The sequence below is a fragment of the Homalodisca vitripennis genome, chromosome 1 (assembly GCF_021130785.1).
Source record: "Homalodisca vitripennis isolate AUS2020 chromosome 1, UT_GWSS_2.1, whole genome shotgun sequence".
NCBI lineage: Eukaryota > Metazoa > Arthropoda > Insecta > Hemiptera > Cicadellidae > Homalodisca > Homalodisca vitripennis.
In genome coordinates this window covers 31848041-31869157 of record NC_060207.1, presented here as the reverse complement: position 1 = coordinate 31869157, position 21117 = coordinate 31848041, and the positions used below count along the sequence as shown (strand labels likewise).

Sequence of the window (21117 nt, the reverse complement as noted above, 5' to 3'; positions counted from 1 at the left end):
ATACAGCTAGCTAAGGACAAATTTAATAATTCTGGTAAAATCTGACAATGCTTTGAAAGTAAAAAATTAATTATTTTACCTCGCTAGGACTCATAACATTTTCAAACACATTTGGGCTAAACACCGATTTTCCAAGTCTTTCAGTGAGGCCTTTTTCAAATGGATTGTGAAGTACTTTTTCAGTGCACTGTGGAGGTGTTCGCAGTTGTGGCATCAGTGAAAATGTGTTTGAAAATAAACTTCTTTCTTCTACACTTTTGTGCCTTGTAAAAATATTACTGGGCTTGTCTTTTGTTTTTTCAATTGCTGAACAAATCATTGTTTTGGAACGTAGACTTAATTTTCTTTGGTTTTTCCATACTGGTGTCTTTTCATTTACCAATCTACTTGAGCAAAAATTTCTGTAACATAAAAAGAGGTAATGCTACTTATGTTTTAAAGAAATGTCCATTTTTTTAATGCACTAAGAAGAAATTAACAATCGTAAATTTCACAAGAATTTTAGTTTATTAAGAAAGATTTTAAAGGAAATATACAGAGTAAATCCAACAGGAAGGAGACCCTATGGGAAACCCAAGAAACATGGAAGAAACAAGTAGAGAGGGACCCAATGAAACTGGCAGAAGTAGACAAGGATGCTATAAAACAGGAGAGATGGAGGCAGCTAGTTGAAGCCAAATACCATCTTAGTTACCCAAGAAGTATGCAAAGGAAGTATTACACAAAAGTGACATACTCTAAATTTTTTAAAACTTTAAATCTAAAAATCTTCTAGTAACTGGATAAAAATAACAAGTCTCAAAGTCAAAATAGCAAGTAGTCAGATAATGTCTAGAGACATTGATTTAACTATATTACAGAATAATTTAACTTACTCCAATGACAACAGTACACCAATTATTGTAATTGCACCTATAGAAATAGAATTCTAAGCTATAGAAAACATGATTACACTGAATTTTCCTTTTTATACACAAGATCAATCTTATACTAGTATTAAACCAATGCATACAGTGCAAATTATTAAATGTATGCCTGGCTATTACCAAGCTATATTAGTCCTTTTAGTGCCAAAGGTGGAAAAAATCCATGTCGAAAAAAGTGCAGAGCATTTTTTGTGTGACTATGAAAAGAGTGCCAAAGGACTTTTGACAAAAAGGTTTAAAAAAAAATTCACCTAAAATTGATTTTTGATCATAAAAAGTTCCTTTTCAGTTCTTTTTAAAGGTAAATGGGTTATGTATAAGAAACTATGTAACATTCAGATTTATATAATTTTAAAAATTAAAAAATCACTTCAGACAGCAACATTTTTAAGGAAACAAAATAAATATTTAGTTTGAAATTAAATAGCTATTATAAAAAACGTTATTTTGAAATTTCAAACCTTCATGAAAAAGAGCATTTAAAAACAATCTAAAATCATGTGTAATAACTTAATATTGTACCATAAACAAAATTGTAAAATAATTAAGTGCTAGAGATCATCTTTACTAAAATGAAACGTTTTGGAAAAAACTTCACTTAAAATTTGTTTTTCATTATAACAAGCCCATTTGAATTCTTTTGAAAGTTAAATGAATTGTGCATTAGAAATATGTAACAATAAGATTTATATATAATTAAAAATCGCTTTAGATAACGAATTTTCCACATAAACAAAATTCACTTTGAGCTAAAATACTAATATATGAAATTTTATTCTGGAATTTCAATACTTTCATGATAAATAGCATTTAAAACAACCTAAAATTATGTGTAATAACCTAATATTGTACCATAAACAAAATAATATAAAAATTAATCAAGCTCTCCATGTTAGTTTCACTGAAAGCACAGAGTTTTATTATGTTTATTAGTTCAGTTAATTATTCACCACAAAAAGCTCTTTTTTAATTCTTTTTGAAATTTAAATACTTTAATGATAAAGACCATTTAAAAACAATGCAAAATCATGTGTAATAGAACATCACTTACTAAAACAAAACTAAAAACAACATAACCTTACTCTGGCAATTTTCAAACAAAACTATCTTCATGGGCACTCTAACGTATCACAGGCACAAACATCTTCTAAAAGTTTTCTTATCTGACTTTCTTCACTTTTTAAATTAATTCTAGTAACTAATATTAAAAACATTTTAAATGCATAACTATAAAAACCCTCCGCTACTTGTCATTACACCGCTATCCAACTGGGAAAGTGTTGTGGATGTTCACGTCATCTAACAAAAGTATAAAGTAGAAATAACAGTCGAAAAGGTTAGTTCAGTTCTTGTATTGGCCTTTGATCAACCAGTATGGGATAAGTTATAAAGGTACTACAAATGAAATAGAAATTGTCTCGTTCTGAGACTCTTGGTATATTTTGTGTAGGTAAGCATCGTGTTAGAGCGAGACTCTCGGCACTCAAGCGTATTTTTTACATCGTCTCGTAGCGAGGGCCTTGGTACTAAAAGGGTTAAATAACTCAGTTGGGTTTCACTTCACTTTTCTCCCCATGAAGTCAAACGATCGCACCCCTTTCCCCTCAACTACCATAATATATTATGCTACTCAGATTGTGATAAAAAAAAACCAGTAACACTACATCTTGAGATTTTAAACCTGATCGCTTCCTCAAGTGGATAACTAATCAACACTCCAATCCAGATTGAAAATTAAAACTGAAAATTCCATACCAGAACAAGAAGTCAATAATGCATCCAATCAATAATCTTTAAAATGTTTATTTCTTTAAAACATTATTGTTCTGATAAAAAATTATAATCGTTTTCATACTCTGTCATAATTTATAATATGATATAGCCATAATTAGTGTGTCCTCTAACAATTCCTTGATCTTTCGTTGAGAGTGTTACATTTAAAATGCAGTTAAAAATATAAGTTTTTAATACAAAAAAGTTATTTATAAGTGATTTTTTACATTAAAATATAATAAAGTCAAGGTAATATTATTGAGGAAATTTCAAGAAAACAAACCTTAAGGGAGATGAGGAATCGGATACTGACATAGCACAAGAATTTGGAGAGGAATCTGAAATCTGATTATTCTTTTCCAATGATACCTGAAACAAATCCAATATTAGAATATGTCTTAAAATTATCATTAAAATTGTCTTAAAATATCTTACATTATCATATTTGTTATACTGTAATGACAATGAGGCGAATGAAGAAAATAGATAAGCTTCTGGTGTTGTCTGGTAATTGGAGCTTCCAGTCATATACGTCTAGTAAAAATGGAACAATTTGTAATTCAATAACACAATTATAAGAGATTTTTCTTCACCATATTTCACAATTAAAGTGGGTTGTTAATTCTGATGGTTAAAGTCCTAACACTGTTACCTGTAACCATAGCACTATGGGTTAGCTCTTTTAGTGCAAGGCCATATAATATTAAAAGACATTTCCAAGAATGCTGGGAAATTTCCACCCCAAACTACTATAGGGTACCAAGCCTAATTCAGTAATTTTGCAGTTTTTTACTAAAAAATATGTTAAAATTACAAATATTTAAACCTTTTTAATGTTTCTTAATTGTTAGCAGAAAAATAAATTTCCTTCTTAAAAACTATAAAACAAATCTACTTTTTAAATGTAATGTACTTGTAAAAAATAGAAATATTTACTTTCAATGATTAATATTTAAAAAACTGCCAAAGTAATGATAAGATTTTTACAATGATACATTATCACTCTTTTGTATTTTTTACATTAAATAGCTGATTAATCTTACAATATTGCTATAAATGCATTTGTTTTAACTTAGTTCATTTTGTTTACATACCAACAAATTTATAATACGTTAAAAAATTATTGTGGTAGTATATACGGACGTTGGCATTCTTTGATACTGTGCACAACATCTGTGTACATGGACGTTCACTTTTCTAGGTAGTTTTTCAAACGCCCTTATATATATACATTGTCACTAAAGGGGTTAAAGTAATGAAAGGAAATGTTTTAGGAGTGGCTAATACAGGATGAACGACTGATACGGATAACAGCTAAAGATATTGAAACATTATTGTCTTGTCCATGGTGCATGCATTACCTGCTTGCATCTGTAAGTTTTTCCATCACTTCATGGCTAGTCAATGATAAATCTGTGTTGAAACAAGCTAGTTGAAATGTGAATAATTATCAAGAATCAGTCATTAATATTAAGGTAAAATGTCAGTTTGACACATTAGATGTCACAATTTACTAATACCTTTGTCAGCCAGCCCCTGGATAGGCGATGATGTATTTAAAGATATATCAATAACTGTAGTACACTATTGAGATAAAGGCCTCTATTTTGGTGCTTCACTTCTACATAATTTTGTTGACTAAGTGTGCAATACATCGTCTAGGTCAACATTGTTTTATTGCATAATACGGTTTTGTTTGGTTGGCTGAACCAGTTACTTGAAAAATGATGTTATTTGGTATATGTATACCACATACCAATAAGTATGTCTCAAATTCTCTTTAAAATCTGAATAGTTAGGAAAACATAAATTAACTACAACAGCCGTGAGAACCAATTCTGCTGCAAGTTTGTTTTGTTGTAGTATCTACTTTTCCTTAATAATTTTAATTAATGAAATAACAGTACAACTACTACAGCTTGAGGCACTGAACGGAGATGTTTCTAAAGCGGCTGATATGGATTGGACCGATAAGTGAGGGTGGAGATATCACTTTCTTGGTTACACTTGTTCAGTTAATTCATACTTTTGTACATCTCACAATCAGTTTCTCTATCTTATCATGGCCAGTAAATTTAATTACTTAGAATTAAAACTAATATTGAGTTTATTAGGTCCTTAAATGTCTACGGTAAAGAATTAAAATAACACAGCAAACTAATCGGAGAGGACCACAGAATAAAGAACACTAAATGTACCAAATTTCCTTGTCATCAATTTTTTGTAACAAAACATCCTGACAGATAAAACAAGTGAATCAATATATAAATTGTTACAGAGTTTTAACAATCAAAATCACTTTAATTTCAAATAAAATAAAAGTAAAAATCAATTGACATTTCTAGACACAGTGAATAAAGCTGAACTTACCTCCATGTTACTACAGAAAGATTTCAAATCATCACTCAGTTCTTCTTTATCTCTAGTACTTAGGGTAAATTTTGTCTGTGTAGCAACTGAAAATTAAAAAAATGCACATATTTAAATTAAGTAATACTAGCCATTTCCTCTAGTTCTTTAATTCTGATTTCTAAGTTAGAGTAAAGAATGACACTAACATGATTTTTATAAGAGTTTCTAAATGTGATGTGTCTAATGAAGATAGCCTTGCTATCAAAAGGCCTTACAAAAATAAAAACTTATTAGTATTGGTTGATGTGTTGTCTACGTAGTGAATAAATTATCTTTCTTATTGGAGGGGTTACATACACCAACTAAAAGAATTGCCTACTAATTAAGAATCCAGAATCAACAACTATGTAAACAGCACTATGAAAATCCAACAAAATATTTGAGGTAAAACTAAAAGTAGCAACACTTTCCCATTGGAAAAGTACATTAAAAATCAACACAGCTTTACAGCAACATGGAACTTAACTTCACATATGATGCAACTTGGCTAGTATAACAGAATCAGGGGGAACATTGTAGTTGGCGGCACGGATTATGTCTTACACTTTGGTATTCAACCTAAGCATAGTTACCAAACATTGTACACAAGCAGCACACACAGAGAATCAACTCCAGATTACAATAACTGTATAATCATCTAAGACAATTTGGTTCATTAAGAAAACTGATACTGCATATCACTAACAACAGTGATCAATTGTTCTTTAAATTCTTCTATTGGACATATAGGAATCAGCTAAGTTAATTCCACTTGTAAAGAGAAATCAGACAAATAAAATGTCAACCCAACTAGCCTATTTATTGAGTTTACAAAGATATTCAAGAAAACGATAAAAGACCAATTTTTAGGATACACAAATTAACACCACATTTTTGTTTGTATCTGAACATAATATAAATAAAATATATTTCACATGCTTTATTAGTTATTATAGAAGTTATGAAGCATTGCCGTTTCCTTGATATCTTGTTTTTTTTTAAGTAGAGTTAATGTTTTGTGCTTTTATTTATACAGTATTTTACACTCACTATCTTAGGTTGCAGATTAAGCGAAACAAATAAAATTTTTCTAATACTATGAAAAATTGGACAGTGAATTATATATCAGAAAGAATTAATATGTAAGTCTGCTAACATTGTAACACAATAATTACAAACCATTTCTTGCCAATTTACTGCCATTGAATGTCTCTTGGTTGGGTGTGGAAGACACAGCTCTCACTGGGAATTTTGCTCTTGGAGTAGAGTGTTTTTGGAAATCCATAACACTTTCCTCCTCCATGTGAATAGTTTTTGGCCTATAATAAAAGTGAGTTGATTTAATAAGACATATTTAATATGTGTAGACAATTCTTTCAATGATCTTGAACCAATCCCATTGCTATTTTCTAACATGTTACATTATAAAGACAGATATACGTAGTTATAATTGACAAAAAAGAATGCTTAGCAATTTTCAATTAATTTTGAGAAAATATCTAGCCACATGTATTTATAACCATGGCATTCAAATTTTTATGAGTAAACCTATTATACTGACATTATAAAAATTTAAAAAGCTGTATTCACTAAATCACTCACGCCCTTTAAAATCACGTCATCACTTGCACGTTAGATTTGTTTAATAAATGATATTTGTGGGTTTCTTCAAATAAAACGCAGTATATTTGTTCTAAATCTTGTATATATTGAAACAAACTATTTTTAAGCAATTAAATAGGCCCTTTACTATTTAAAAAAATTTAAATATAATATTCGTATGCTTATTTACTAATAAAAATACATATTCTTATAAAATTTTAAATTAATCCCATTTAAAACTTTTATATTGTTAAAGAATACATATTTTCTATTCCATGTTGTCTTCCCTTTCCCTGCATTGCTGGCAAGTAAGTGTTGTCCTTGCAGTGTGCTCCTTGCAGATGGCAGACGTACAGACGTGACACTGGTGTTGGGTGAACCGGTTCTTCCGCAGGGGACAAAAGGCACAGCGCCGTTTAGTGTTGTCTTGGTTCTGTCTAGGTGGCGGCGGCGGTGGAAATTGGCCCACTCGCTGGATCTTTTGCCTAAGTCCAATAGAAAGGTTGGTGAGGGAGACTCTCCTTTCAAGGTGTGGCATCGCTAGAGACCTGGCGAGCTGGGTCAGGTAGAAACGTTTTGTTAAGTTCTCCTGTGTATTTGCTTTGTATATAATTTGAGAGTTTATTCCTCCTATATTCAACAAAGCGAAGAATAGTGTCAATGGCCACCTGTTGCTGATTCGAGAGACATTGTACTCACTTTTGAGTCGATCCACTACATCAACGCCTCCTTTAGTATGATTATAAAAGGCTTGCCGCTGGTTTCACAATTGTATCGTCTTTGTGCATTGTTGAAAGCATAAACACATTTTTACCCTTTTTTGGCATATATGACGCCAGAAGACATTTGTTGGGTGGTTTCCCGAATGAAAAAACTTAACTACCTATTGGACGCCCTTCAATGGATGTTAGCTCTGTTGGAAGTTGAGGTTTGTTTTTTCTTATAGTGCGAACTATAGTCAATCTATGATTCATAAACAAGTTGTTGGCTAACGGTACACTGGTAAAGAAATTATCCATAGTGACATTCCGCCCTGTTCTGTCAATGGGCTCTATAAGGCGCATTACAACACTATGAGCATCATTTGGTACAAAAAACGGTCATGAGGTTGCTTTGCCAAATAAACCTCTAGCTTTGCTGTGTAAAATGTTCTGGCATCACAAAGTGCGTACACTTTGATGCCATATTTAGCAGGTTTATTTGGTATATAAACCCTAAATTTGCAACTACCTTGAAAAGCCTCCAGCATCTCATCTACCGTTGCATACTCTCTTATAGTGTATGCATCTGTACATTTTTGAACAAATGTCTCAGAAACTTTACGGATTGGGGCTAAATTGTCCTCTGCTTTTCGAGCAACCCTGGTGGTTTTGTCATCAAATCTTAAGGCTTGAACTATTATTTGGAACCGCCTTTTTGAAATTACAGCTGAAAAAATTCTGGGGTGGTGCCATCATCTTTCCACAGCTCATCTATATTGATATGATTCCCTTTCTTCACTCCCGCCATGTAGAGAACACCAAAAAATGCTTTCATCTCAATGATGTCTGTTTGGGAAATATCTCTCACACCACGGCTATATGACTGGCTCATAACTGTAAGATGTTGGTTTGTATAGAGTACTATTTCTTCAATCAAATTATCAGGGAAATTAAATCCCCAGCAATCTAAAGCATTTTTCCAGCCTTTGGCTACATTTTTCACTCCAGGCAACCTAGTTACAATCTTTTCTCTAGGTATCCTAGTACTCATTGACACTGGTTTGTGTACATACCACGTAGTAAATCTATCTTTACCAGTGTAAACACTAGCATTTAAATTTGGATTTCTTAGGGGTGCACCTACTTGTTGAACACGCTGGTCTGCAGGCAGCAACTCTTGGGCTAGTTCTTCCCCTGAGTGCTCAGAATTAGTGCTCGCAGGTTGATATTCTGGCTCCAAATCTGTGTCCGATAACACCTCTGGTGGCAGTTCATCGTCCTGTTCACTTATGTCATTCTCTTCTTCCAGCCAAGCCAGAATTCGAAAATAACTTACACCTTCCATAATTTCAAAGTCCACAGAACTAAACTATCAATATAACAATAAGTGAACACTAAAAATCACCATAGTTCGAATACAACAAGTGTGCAAACACTCGTGCCGTTAGAAAAAAATTTAACAACGGCAGTTACGCGCCCGCTCGCATGTTAGATTCACACTGACAGGCGTGCACCCCCACTTTCACTTCCTATTGTGACCCCCCCACCACCGCTTACCCTCACAGTGGTACCAACTCTTAATCGGAAAAGTCCCACAAAGGCAAAGAAGAGTCTATAATGGTGTACATAGATATTTACCAATGTTGTACTTAAAAATGTTAAAACCGTTAGAATTTATCTAACGCACGAGTGATCCCGGGTTAATGGATATCTTTTAGCCATGTGATTGAACATGCTATTTACATAATTTTATCTATTATCATCGCACATGTTTCCAATAAGCGTTCCTTCAAAAAAGTGAGGGCCAATAATTGTGTTTCCTAGTAATCCACACCATGTATTCACAGTCTGATATTTCTGGTAGTTAACCTCCTCCTTTAGGATTGTCTATGGCCCAATATCTCATGTTATGTCTATATATAGTGATATAATTTTGTAAAGAGAGTTACGGAACACCTTGTTTAATATCATTTAATACATAAACTTTTTAAAATTAAACAAATAATACAAAATTAATTGTTGTATTAAATATTAAGAAATGATTATTTTTTTACTAATCGAATATATTTCTTACCTAAGTGGTCTAATATTATCACATGGAGTTGCCAACTCAATGTCATTTTGATCCATTGCAATTAGAGATGCATTACTGCCTGCTACTGAATTCATATCTTCATCCTAAAAATATATTATATTTTGACTGCCGGATTATAACTTTTTAACATAAACAAGTTTTCTTAACTAGGATTATCCAGTAAAATAACATTTAAGTGGTTAAAACTAAACAGCTTAATGTATTATTTTAACTTTCGTTACTAAACTTTCCAGACTTTATGAAAAGTGAAATATTTTTCTATTTTGGGTAAATTTCATTAACTATAAAAAAAATAAGGAAATGACGGTAGACAGTTTCCTCAATCGTCCATTTACATCAATATCTCTATAATAGAATTTGAGAAAAACTTAATTATACCAACCGAAGGTCTGGTGAAGAAACTTGGATAACACTTTTATAAATAATGTAAATAATAATAATAAATAATAATTCTTCCTCCACTCGTCTAACCATTGTGGTAGAAGTCTTAAACAATCTCCCTATTTTCGAAGTATGTATAGTAAGAAATAGGTACTTCCTTAAGGAAAAAAACACACTGTTTATTATCTAAATTTTCAATCGAACCATAACAAATTTGTCAATGAAGGGTTGCATACGGTTTGTTTGGTAGAGCCTCGACAAAGACTGTACACATGAATAAATCAGAAAAGTTAAATCATATCTTAATTAAAATAATTTCTCAGTCAGTCACTCAGAAATAATATAGGAGAGATCCTGAGTCACAAATTTAAAACAAAGATAAATTTGTTTTCATCTCAATCCCTTATGTGGTGGAATGACTTGAGAAAACTAGAATAAGAGGAAAAGATACAACACTAGGACCTGAAACACTCTTAGGTAATGTCTTGTAAAAAAGTGTATTATATCTGAAACTTTAAAACTGTATTATAATAAAATTCATGAGTATAAATACGAATTCATTCAAGAAAGAATGAAACATTCAGTATATAAATTTACGTACACATGCCCAAGTTTAGTCCAGTGAATGATTTTAAAATAATGTCTCTGAAAGATGCATGAAATTTTTTTATCTAAATAACTCATTTTTACTTATAAGAACTACTATTTATAATAGTAAAAAATAGACCTAAATATAACCAAATCGGCCAAAAAAGCAGACCAGAAATACATTTAAACAATTATATTTCTAGGTGCTCAGATAAATTAGAAAAGTCGAAACTTGGATGATCAATTACCTTCTCTACTGCAACACAGATTTGCTCCTTTGGTTCTACTAGCGAGTGAATTTTTCTTATTCTGTTTTCCTTCCGTTCTGGTATAGCAGTAGCACTTATTAATTTCTCTTTTGCTGCTCTGTTATTACCAGCTGCGATCAGTACCCTGGAACGAAGGCTGGTTCTCGTGAAGGGAACTTCATCATGCCGAACTGGTGTATCACACATTGTGGTACTTCGCTGAAATTAAAGGATACTATTTAAGTCTTGTGCTATTACAAACAGTAGTATCTTCTTTCTCATACAAAATTGCTCTCTAGTAATATGCCTAATTTACAAATCAGCCTACTAATGAATTAAGTAAATTATTTCATAAACCAGAAGAAACATTTTTGTATTCATCATAAATTACCATGAAACGTCTCCAGAAAGTTCCTTCCCTTTTACTACTACCAGTTACGGAATGAAGTTTTTGCTGGAAGACCTTCTTTCTTTTGCATTTTAAAACACTTTAGTAGTACAATCTGCGTTGCCAACAACTAAATGTCACACCAACCTTGTTGTAGCATTTGGATTACAACTTTATGAGCGTTGGGAAACCAGGTTCACTATCATTGGAAATAAACCTGCTTAACCACTAGATTGGATTGAACTCTGTGGCATAATTTGTTGAATTAAATTTTATAAACAACATAATAAATATACACAAATTTTTAATATTTTAATCTTGAAATGTTACACTTCCACAAAAATAATCGTTAACAATTGCATTTCGGTCAAAAGTAAAAATTAAATGAATTTAAATCTTTTTAAATGTGATTTTGCTTACCTCTATCTAATGGAGTAGAAGCAAAGAAAATATATAAAATAATTTTGAAAAATATTTGTTCTTTCAAAAAACATTATTTTTAACTTTTAAATCACAATTAATTTAGCTATAAAATCTAAAGATTCAACTAACAACAACAAATTGAACATTCTCATTGAGGTATTCCACACATTGGATTTACATGCCGAAGTTAAAAATTACACTGTCCATTTGGTAAGTCATAACATTAAATTACAATTAGGCTACAATTACAGTACCATTCAAATACAACTTCCTACAATTATGAATTTTCACTGGATTGCTATTATTTAAGTAGGACTAACAAATTTGTCTGAAACTTGTTTGATCACTTGCATTGTTTACATATAGCCTACACAATCATAATCATATTACAAAAATTATTTTAACTTAAAATGGACATTTTATGTTTTTGGAGCATCACATTCTTTTTTAATCTCTTAGTATTGGAACTTAACTCCATATTTGCATTAATGCTGTTAATCAATAAATGTAAATTAATTACCTACAGAATATTGGTCCATCAAACATTTTTATCATGTGTATTATAGGATTTATTGTAGAATATATACTACTATCTCTAGAACTCTCTGTACAGGAAATTGAAAGATTTATATATATAATTTCAAAGATATCATTCACATTTTAAAAATACAATTTTTATTCAACAACTATTTTTCTGTTAGCATTTAATGGACTCAATACGCTATGTTTCTTAGTAGAGAAACAATGTAAGAAAATCACCTACATGATTTTAATAAGAATAGGCCAAATTATATTTGTTGTGACAATTTTAAGCATGTAGATGGTAATAATAATAATGCAGGACCGTAAAGTACGATAAGCAGATCCGGTTTTTTATATTGATTAGTATAAACATCGATACTTAATACTCATATACTGAATATGCGTCTACAAATCATATCAACATATCAATAGTCAATCATATTTGAAATTAAAATAATTAATACAATAAACATAGTGACAATCTCATAAGTAATAAATGAGCTATAATGACTAAACAAACCATTAGAACTGGAAATAGGAAAAACTCATAAATAATAACAAAACGATAATATAACAAACATTTAAATACAAAACAGTCACAATTTTTTTCTCCTGGCTAACAATGATTAACTGCTTTTGTGAAATTGTTAAGATGAAGATGTTTCCTGAAGCATTTTCCTGAAAAACCGTACTTCTCTGTTGTACAAATACTTAAGAGAGATGACACGCAGGTCGGCTAATATGCCACTTTTTAAACTTTGAGCTTTCAATTTTCTGTTATTATCCATAAAATAAAATACATTTATTATCTAAAAAGTGTTTATAGTTGATATAAGTTAGTTATTATTAAAAAATCTGTATCGGTTGGTTATATGGAAAGTTATAATTAAGTAATATTGTTTGTCAATGTTTGTTGATATAAAAAACTGGGTCCGCTTATCAAACTCTACTCAAAGACTTCAGTGCCAGTGCTACTGTTTTGCCCCATGCAAAGAACTGGCAAACTCCATACCAATCTTTCATGAAATGTATAATACTATTTAAACTAATTTATAATTACAATTGCCATAACACATATATCACAAGGGCAAAAAATTAATTTAGTACCAAATGCAAAAGTGGTAGCTAATCTACCCTTTTCTTTGTGTGTAGAGTTATGAACAAACCTGTAAAAAGTTAAGCAACCCAAGATAAAAATTTCTCAATATAGATGAAGTAGATTAGATGATGCAGTGCTAAGGCAGCAAGGGGCCCTCTTTTACCATGTGATGCCACTCTAAATCTACACCTCCTCACTATGTAACTACCTTTAGGTGTACAAGCCCAACATGCTTTAATTTGACTTCCAGGTAATATAGTAAGGCTCGCCAGAAGGGTTCTGTCTAGTTAGTTTAAATATCTGCCACAAGAACCTATAGCCCACTAGATAGACAAAAAGCAACGTGTTGCTTAAATCAGGGACAAACCAATGGGTATCTCAGCCTAGCAGCAATATATTGTCCAACACTTTTCACGGCTTACATTCTATAGCAGCATATTAAAAACTCTTCTTCAACGGATTAGGCTTAATATATAAGGAACTATAAATCTTTTTGAAAAGTAGTAAAAATTGATTTAGTGATGTAACACAGTTGTGGACTTGTTGAAAACCAGTATAATAAATTAAATTAGCCTCCTTGCTTGTGAATGAAACTTATTTTTAAATTTTGATAAGGCAAATGGGATACAGTGTAATAAGAAGCCACCACCACAATAATATTTACGATTATCTAAACTATAGAAAAAAATGTTGACACGAATTAAATTACATAAAAACTATCCATGTTGTGTGTCTATAACAATAACAAACAAACCAGTTTAACATTTAGTTAGTTTTTACTGTTTTTAAGGATATACCTACCTATGATTCTATTGTGGTGATGGCCTCTTATTAAACTGCAGCCGGAAATGTAAAATAAATTAAACAATGATAGCCTACATCACCTTTTTGGATTTAAATTCACATACCTGTTGCATTCTCTACATTAACAGTCAAACGGAATCTGTTAAGATAGAATTGATTCTTGTCGTATAGTATACATTTATAAACTTAACCTCCAAAACTGGTCTAATAAATGTTATGATAATAATTTGGCTGTTTCTAATAGAAATACTACCGACATAATTTTAAAAACTGCATTCGTCAGAATTATTTTAATAACCGACAGAAAATATATCCAATGGAAAAATGATCCTTGGAATCATTTTCCGACAGTTCACTTTCGTTGTAAATTCTTTCATATTTGTCTAGCCTAAACCTAAATTATTAAATATTACATTTACATTACTGAATTGAAATGAAATCTAAACAAGTTTTAAACTCAAACTGAACTGAACTGAACTGACTGAATTCAAAACGTTGGGTCCATAGAGGAAAGAAAAAGTATTATGTATGTACTAGATGATTAAATTGAATAGTACTTCTTATTCTTCACTTTACGCTGATACAGTATAGAGGTATACATTTCGTTTCTAACTATTGAACCATGATCATTTAATTTGTTCAATTATGGCTATATCACATATGCTACTTTACTAGCAGCTAGTAACACATGCATAGTAGCTATTGACTGTAGCGTGCTAGTTAAAAAATCACGTTCAAGGGACATATCCTACTTTTGGAGTTCCTGTTTTCCGCGAGGGCTAGTGAGTCACGTTACCCGCCAGTAACGAATTATAGCTGAGTGTGAGATAGTGATATTGTTTAATAGCGTAATATCGATAAGTGGTAAAACGTACTCGCTGTCTTTACGTCGCTCTCTGTTTTTGTTGTTCTTAAAATAAGTGTTTCCATGTGTTGTGGGGAGTGTATAATTACATTTTTGAACACATATAACAAATATTAGTGCCTTAAGGATGCAATTTCTTCCAAGGTTTTGAAACGGGGCGTTAAAACATGCGCTGTTCAAGATCTAATGAAGGAATTGAAAGATACCAGTTTGTTTCTTGAAGAAGAGACTTTTCAAAAGAAGATCAAAATTATTCTTCATTATCTTCTTCTTTCAATACATACAGATGGCATTTTCCATTAATGAAAAGATACGAGCACAGTTCCTTCAACTAGCATAGTTTCAGCTGCGGAATAGCTGTTACTAGAATATGAGTTTGGCTGATTTTAATAGCAACTATTTCAATAGCTGCTACTACTTAGTAGCCTATTGTGATATAAAACTGATCGGTTCCAATTAATTCAACTAAACTGATTTAAATTTAACACGAATACTAGAGTAAAAACACACAGATTAAAGCACATACACAGACACACGCTTTTATATCTGTAATTTGGTACTTATATGAGGACATACAAGATGATACGAGGTTTCACTTGATTGGTGTCACAACATATAAGGAAACCCATTTTGTTTTCAATGGATTCTTTTATGTTCATTAAAGTACAATGAGGTACTACATTGACACAATTAAAATATATAATATTATTGACCAAGCTATAAAACACATTTTATGTTTTAACTATTATTAATAGATAACAGATAGACAATCCAATATCATTACAGTAATATTGTTATACTGTTATTACTCTATTCTAACTTAATATTTGGATATAAAAAGTAAAGAGCAGTTAAAAAGTAAATATATTAGTATATAAGAAAATAATCATCAGGGTAATTTTTAAACATCATTTGACTCACTCACAAACAATTCACTTATTAACTTTTCAAAAATATTTTAGCTACAAGACCTATCCATGAATAAGTGAGCCATAAAAAGGATGGCAGTCTCTAGTTGAAAAGAAATTGTTGAAGGTGGTGTCAATGTGTGTAACTTAAATTTTTTTTATTTCCAACGGTTCCACCATTTATACATGAGTTGACTTAACTAAGGATAAAACTAATCAAGATGACATACAATGACTAATAACTGTGGTAACAACAATCCAATAACATAACAAAACTAGTAATGATAACAGATAACACAAGGAGGACATTATGCAATAATTAATAACAATACATAGCAATCATACCAAATATACAGGGTGTGTCAGAAATATGGTAAAATATTTCAAGACGTGATTGTAGAGCTAAAAATAAGAAAAAATGTTATATAAAGGTAGGTCCGGAAACGCTCCATTAGTGAGTAATGGCTGGCGAAAGATTTTGCTTTGTTTTCAGTTCACCTGGTGATATTAAGTGATTCTGACATGTTTTGTTCTTACTTTTTAACTCAAATAAGGTGGATTTATAAAGAAAATCGCCTGAAAAATCAAATAAAACCACTCTAGATGTTGTATTGTGAACACTTTTTGAGAAAAAGTATGAAATTTACCAAAAATCTAGTAACAAAAATACCGTCTTAAATGTTTGATGTCCAATTAAATTGTTAAATGACCAATAAACAAATTGTTTTTCCTAATGCAGATTGTAGAGAATTTAATTCTGAAAACAACCATAATAATCAAAGTTAACTAAACGTGTAAAAAAGTTATGAAATTGACTCCTCACTTATTACACTACACAGCAAACTTTTGCTGTTTCAAAATAAGGAATGAGTATCTGATTGGTAACAGCTGGTGAAAAACAAACATATTTTTAGTTCAAATCTTTATTTTTAATTCCAATAAACATATCTACAATCGCTGTAAGTCTCACTAGAAGGTTAAAGATGATGCTCAAAATGACCTCCGTTGTTCAAAATGCATGCGTTCAGGCGTCTTTTCATCGAGTTTCGGACCCGTTCAAAAACTCCAGGTGTCTGCTTATTGGTTTCTATTGCATTATAAATTTTTAATCGGAGTTCTTCAATGGTATCTATTGGGGAAGAGTAAACTGATGTTTTTACATGTCCCCAAAGATAAAAGTCCAAAGGATTTAAGTCCGGTGATCTTGCTGGCCATGAAACTGGTCCACTTCGGCCTATCCATTGATTTGTGAAACTCTCATTTAGGTGTCCACGAACAGCCAGGGAGTAGTGCGCAGGTGCCCCTTCATGCATAAACCACATGATTCGGCGCAAATGCAGAGGTACATAATCAAACAGGTTAGGTAGCTCGTCTCTTAAAAAGTTCAAGTACACCACGCCATTAAGCCTGGGAGGAAGCACGAATACGACTATATGATCTGCTAAGATTCCAGCCAAACATTTACTGAAAACTGATGTTGTGGGCTATTAGGTTTGATAGCATGAGGATTTCTGTCTGCCCAAGCGTGGTTGTTATGGAATTAATGATAGTTGTTCTTGTAAAGTGAGCCTCATCACGTATTTAAAAAGTTTGGATCACCACATGTTCCCAGAAGCCATCGACAAAAAGCAACACGGGGAGCGTAGTCTTGTGGCAAAACAGTTTGGACATGCAGGAAGTGGTATGGGTGTAACTGGTACTCGTGTAGTATTCTCCGAATACTAGTTTGGCTGACATTGAACTGTAGTGACAATTCTCTAGTGCTTTTTTCAGGATAATCAGAAATTTTATTAAGAACCAAATCTTCTAATTTAACAGTCCTACATGATCGGGCGATGCCTGCATTACTATGATCCGAAGACTTAAAAGAACCTGTTTCAGATAGGCGTTGATCTGAAACAAACGCACAAAATCTTGCGCTTGGACACTTGCGGTTAGGAAAGTTCTCTTGATACAGACGTCTTGCTGCAGTACTATTGCATCGTCTCAAACCATACATTAAATGCATGTCTGCTAATTCAGAGTTTAAATACACATGAATATTACCTTCCATGAATAAATGAAACACACAACACGAAGTCACTAATAAAATGGATGAGAATAACTGGTTAAAATACTTAATACAAACACAGTATCTTTACAGTTTGTTGTTTTGTTTAACAATGAGGTGATATATGTCATCTAATAATAAATGCCCAGCTGATTATTTATTATTTGAAATGTTTAAACGGCTGTTGTTTAAATGATTAATTATTACTAACTGTTACCGATCAGATACTCATTCCTTATTATAAAACAGCAAAAGTTAGCTGTGTAGTGTAGTACGCGAGGAGTCAATTTCATATCTTTTTTACACATTTAGTTAACTTTGCTTATTATGGTTGTTTCCAGAATTAAATTCTATACAATCTGTATTGGGAAAAACAATTTGTTTATTGGTCAGTAAACAATGTTATTGGACATCAAACATTTAAGACAGTATTTTTGTTATTAGATTTTTGGTAAATTTCATACTTTTTCTCAAAACCTGTTCACACTACAACCTCTAGAGTGGTTTTATTTGATTTTTCAGGTGATTTCCTTTATAAATCCACCTTATTTGAGTTATAAAGTAAGAACAAAACATGTCAGAATCACTTAATTTCAAGGTGACCTGAAAACAAAGCAAAATCTTTCGCCAGCCATTACTCACTAATGGAGCGTTTCCGGAACTACCTTTATATAACATTTTTTCTTATTTTTAGCTCTACAATCACGTCTTGAAATATTTTACCATATTTCTGACTCACCCTGTATCAGACATGCAACGATATAGATATATTAGAATGTAACAATGAGATAAATATGTAACAGTATAAATATAAAAATGATAAAAGTATATGATTGTAACAGAATAACAAACAGATAAATAATAACAATTTTGAATACTGAAGATAAGGTGTAACGTGAAAGTGTGTGTGTGTGTGTGTGTGTGTGTGTGTGTGTGTGTGTGTGTGTGTGTGTGTGTGTGTGTGTGTGTGTGTGTGTGTGTGCGCGCGCGCGCGGGTGTGTGTGTGTGTGTGATTGTGAGGGTGGATATTCATGCAAAACTACTACCCAATCATGGTTTGCTGCATAACTTCCTTCGCACGGCGTGCACAGTATCGGCGAAGAAGTCAATATGGGTAGCTTGGCTCCCCAGACGCAGAAGTCTATTAACTCCATGGTGAGCAGCGTAATTTGTACGTTGATATCCTCTGAGAAAAACAGACCTCGATCTAGTGCCTCTAAGTATCAGGATATTAATGTCTGACAGAAGTGAGGGACAGTCCAGCAATCCGCTGACAAGTCTGTGCAGGAAGACAAGATCAGTACATTTTCTTCTGTCATGAAGGGGTTGTAGTCCAAACATCTCCTCGATCTCCGTTATCGGAGTATCCCGGTAGGTGTATCCTAGCCTCACTCCGAGAAGTCTAACAAAGCGCACCTGCAGTTTGTCAAGAAGTTCGATATGACCTGATTGATATGGTGACCAGATGACTGGGCAGTACTCCAGCAGAGGACGCACTAAAGACTTTAATAGTATGGCAAGGGTGTTGGGACGTCTGAAATCCTCTGACCACAAAACTAAGCAATGAGGAAGCCTTGTTGTAAATGTATATGAGGTGTTCATAAGGGCCAAGAGAAGGTGTCATGATAACTCCAAGGTCCTTAATTTTTTCCACAGCTTCGATGGGGGATCCGTTGATGTTGTAGCCAAAAGTCCTTATGGCATTGCTTCTGGTGTAAGAGACAATGAAACATTTCGACACATTTAGAGCCATTGCATTTGCACCGCACCAGTGGTTAATTGCATCCAGGGAATTCTGGAGGTCAAGCTGATCTTGTAAAGAAGTTACCGTGCTGAAAATCTTAATGTCATCTGCAAATAATAGCAGCTTGGATGAGATCACACTAGCTATATCATTAATAAATAAGCAAAAGAGCAGTGGGCCCAAGTGTGATCCCTGAAGAACTCCTGCCGGAACCAAGAAGGGTCTAGATGCACTGCCATCACACTTCACAACGAGTGAGCGATCACAGAGGTAGCTCTTCATCCACTGCAGCAGAGGTCCCCAAATTCCATAACCTTCAAGCTTAGCGACAAGTAGACTGTGGTTAATCCTGTCAAACGCCTTGCTAAAATCAAGGTAAAGGCAATCCTCCTGGCAAGAGTTATGAAAACTTGACATTATATATTCCTGGAATATCAACAGATTAGTTGTAGTTGAGCGGCCCTTTAAAAACCCATGCTGCTCCAAGCAAATGCGATTTTTGAGCTGGAAGTATATGCTATCCAGTATGATACTTTCAAAAACCTTGGCCAGAGCGGAGACGTCTCCTCTACTACCAGACTTAAACACCGGAGTGACAAAACTCCGCTTCAAAGTTGATGGGAAAATCCCTGATGCAAGTAGGCATCTGAAGAGAATAGTTAAGTGAACAGCAAGTACCGGGGCGCAGAACTTTAAAACAACAGGGGAAATACCATCAGGGCCAGCACTTTTCCTTGCATCAAGAGATTCCAGTTTCCCGAGAACGTCCACAGCTGTTATCGAGCAGCCAGATATGGTTTCATTCCACCCAAACTCAAACTTAGGGATAGGGACGTCTGTGTTGCTAAAAAATGATGAAAAATATTGAGCAAACATTTCACATTTACTGGAAACATGGTTCATTTGCTTCCACTCCATCAAAGGTCAGTGCCGGAATACTATGAGAACTCTTAAGTCCGTTAACATGTGACCAGAAAGATTTCATACTCAAGGGTATACTATTTCCCACTCTACTGATGTAATCAGAGTGACACTGCCGTGTAAGATCCTTACATTTCCTTCGAGCTCCACGAAAAGTCTCCAGGTCCAATTGTGATAAAGACTGCTTGTAAATTTTATGCAACAATTTTTTTATTAAGAACTGCTTTCCTTAACTCCCTTGAAAACCACGTTGGATATTTGGATCTACCAAAACTCTTAGTAAGAGTATTGGCCCTAATTAGAGGAAGCAAGGTAATCACTAAAGTTACTAAAAGCCTGTTCGGGATCATGTAAGTCATTAAGTGTGGGGTAGTGAAGAGCCTGAAGACCATGAAACACAGCATCTAGGTTGCATCTGCGAAAATCCAATGCCTCGATCCGAACCTTGGAGGTCGACGACTGCAAAGCTTCCAGTGTAAAAAACAAGGCAGGATGGTGTTTATCTTCCTCCAAAAGTAAATCATGCGCATGGACGACCTCAGACGTCACAACAGAGGTAAAAATCAAATCGAGACAAACCCCTCTGCAATTTGGTACAGCATTCACTTGTGTAAGATTATAAGCAGAAGAAAGGTCCATAAGACAAAGGGAGGAGTCAGAAATCGCTGTAGGTCCATGAATATCCAAT

At 33.0% G+C, this 21117-nt stretch overlaps 1 protein-coding gene across 2 annotated transcripts in view; it reads right to left on the bottom strand.

Annotated features, from left to right (window-relative positions):
• The window catches only part of LOC124359316, a 32511-nt gene extending 18078 nt beyond the window's left edge, over positions 1-14433 (bottom strand). The window contains exons 1-7 of one of the 2 annotated variants that reach the window (XM_046811979.1): positions 13939-14433; positions 10706-10924; positions 9468-9571; positions 6270-6409; positions 5070-5155; positions 2983-3068; positions 80-401 (exon numbers count right to left, since the gene is read on the bottom strand). In XM_046811979.1, the coding sequence (XP_046667935.1) occupies positions 80-401; positions 2983-3068; positions 5070-5155; positions 6270-6409; positions 9468-9571; positions 10706-10912 (945 nt within the window). In that variant the 5' untranslated portion in view covers positions 10913-10924; positions 13939-14433. The remainder of the gene's footprint in view (positions 1-79; positions 402-2982; positions 3069-5069; positions 5156-6269; positions 6410-9467; positions 9572-10705; positions 10925-13938) is intronic. The other variant, XM_046811972.1, reaches the window with a different exon arrangement.
• Between the last annotated feature and the right edge of the window lie 6684 nt (positions 14434-21117).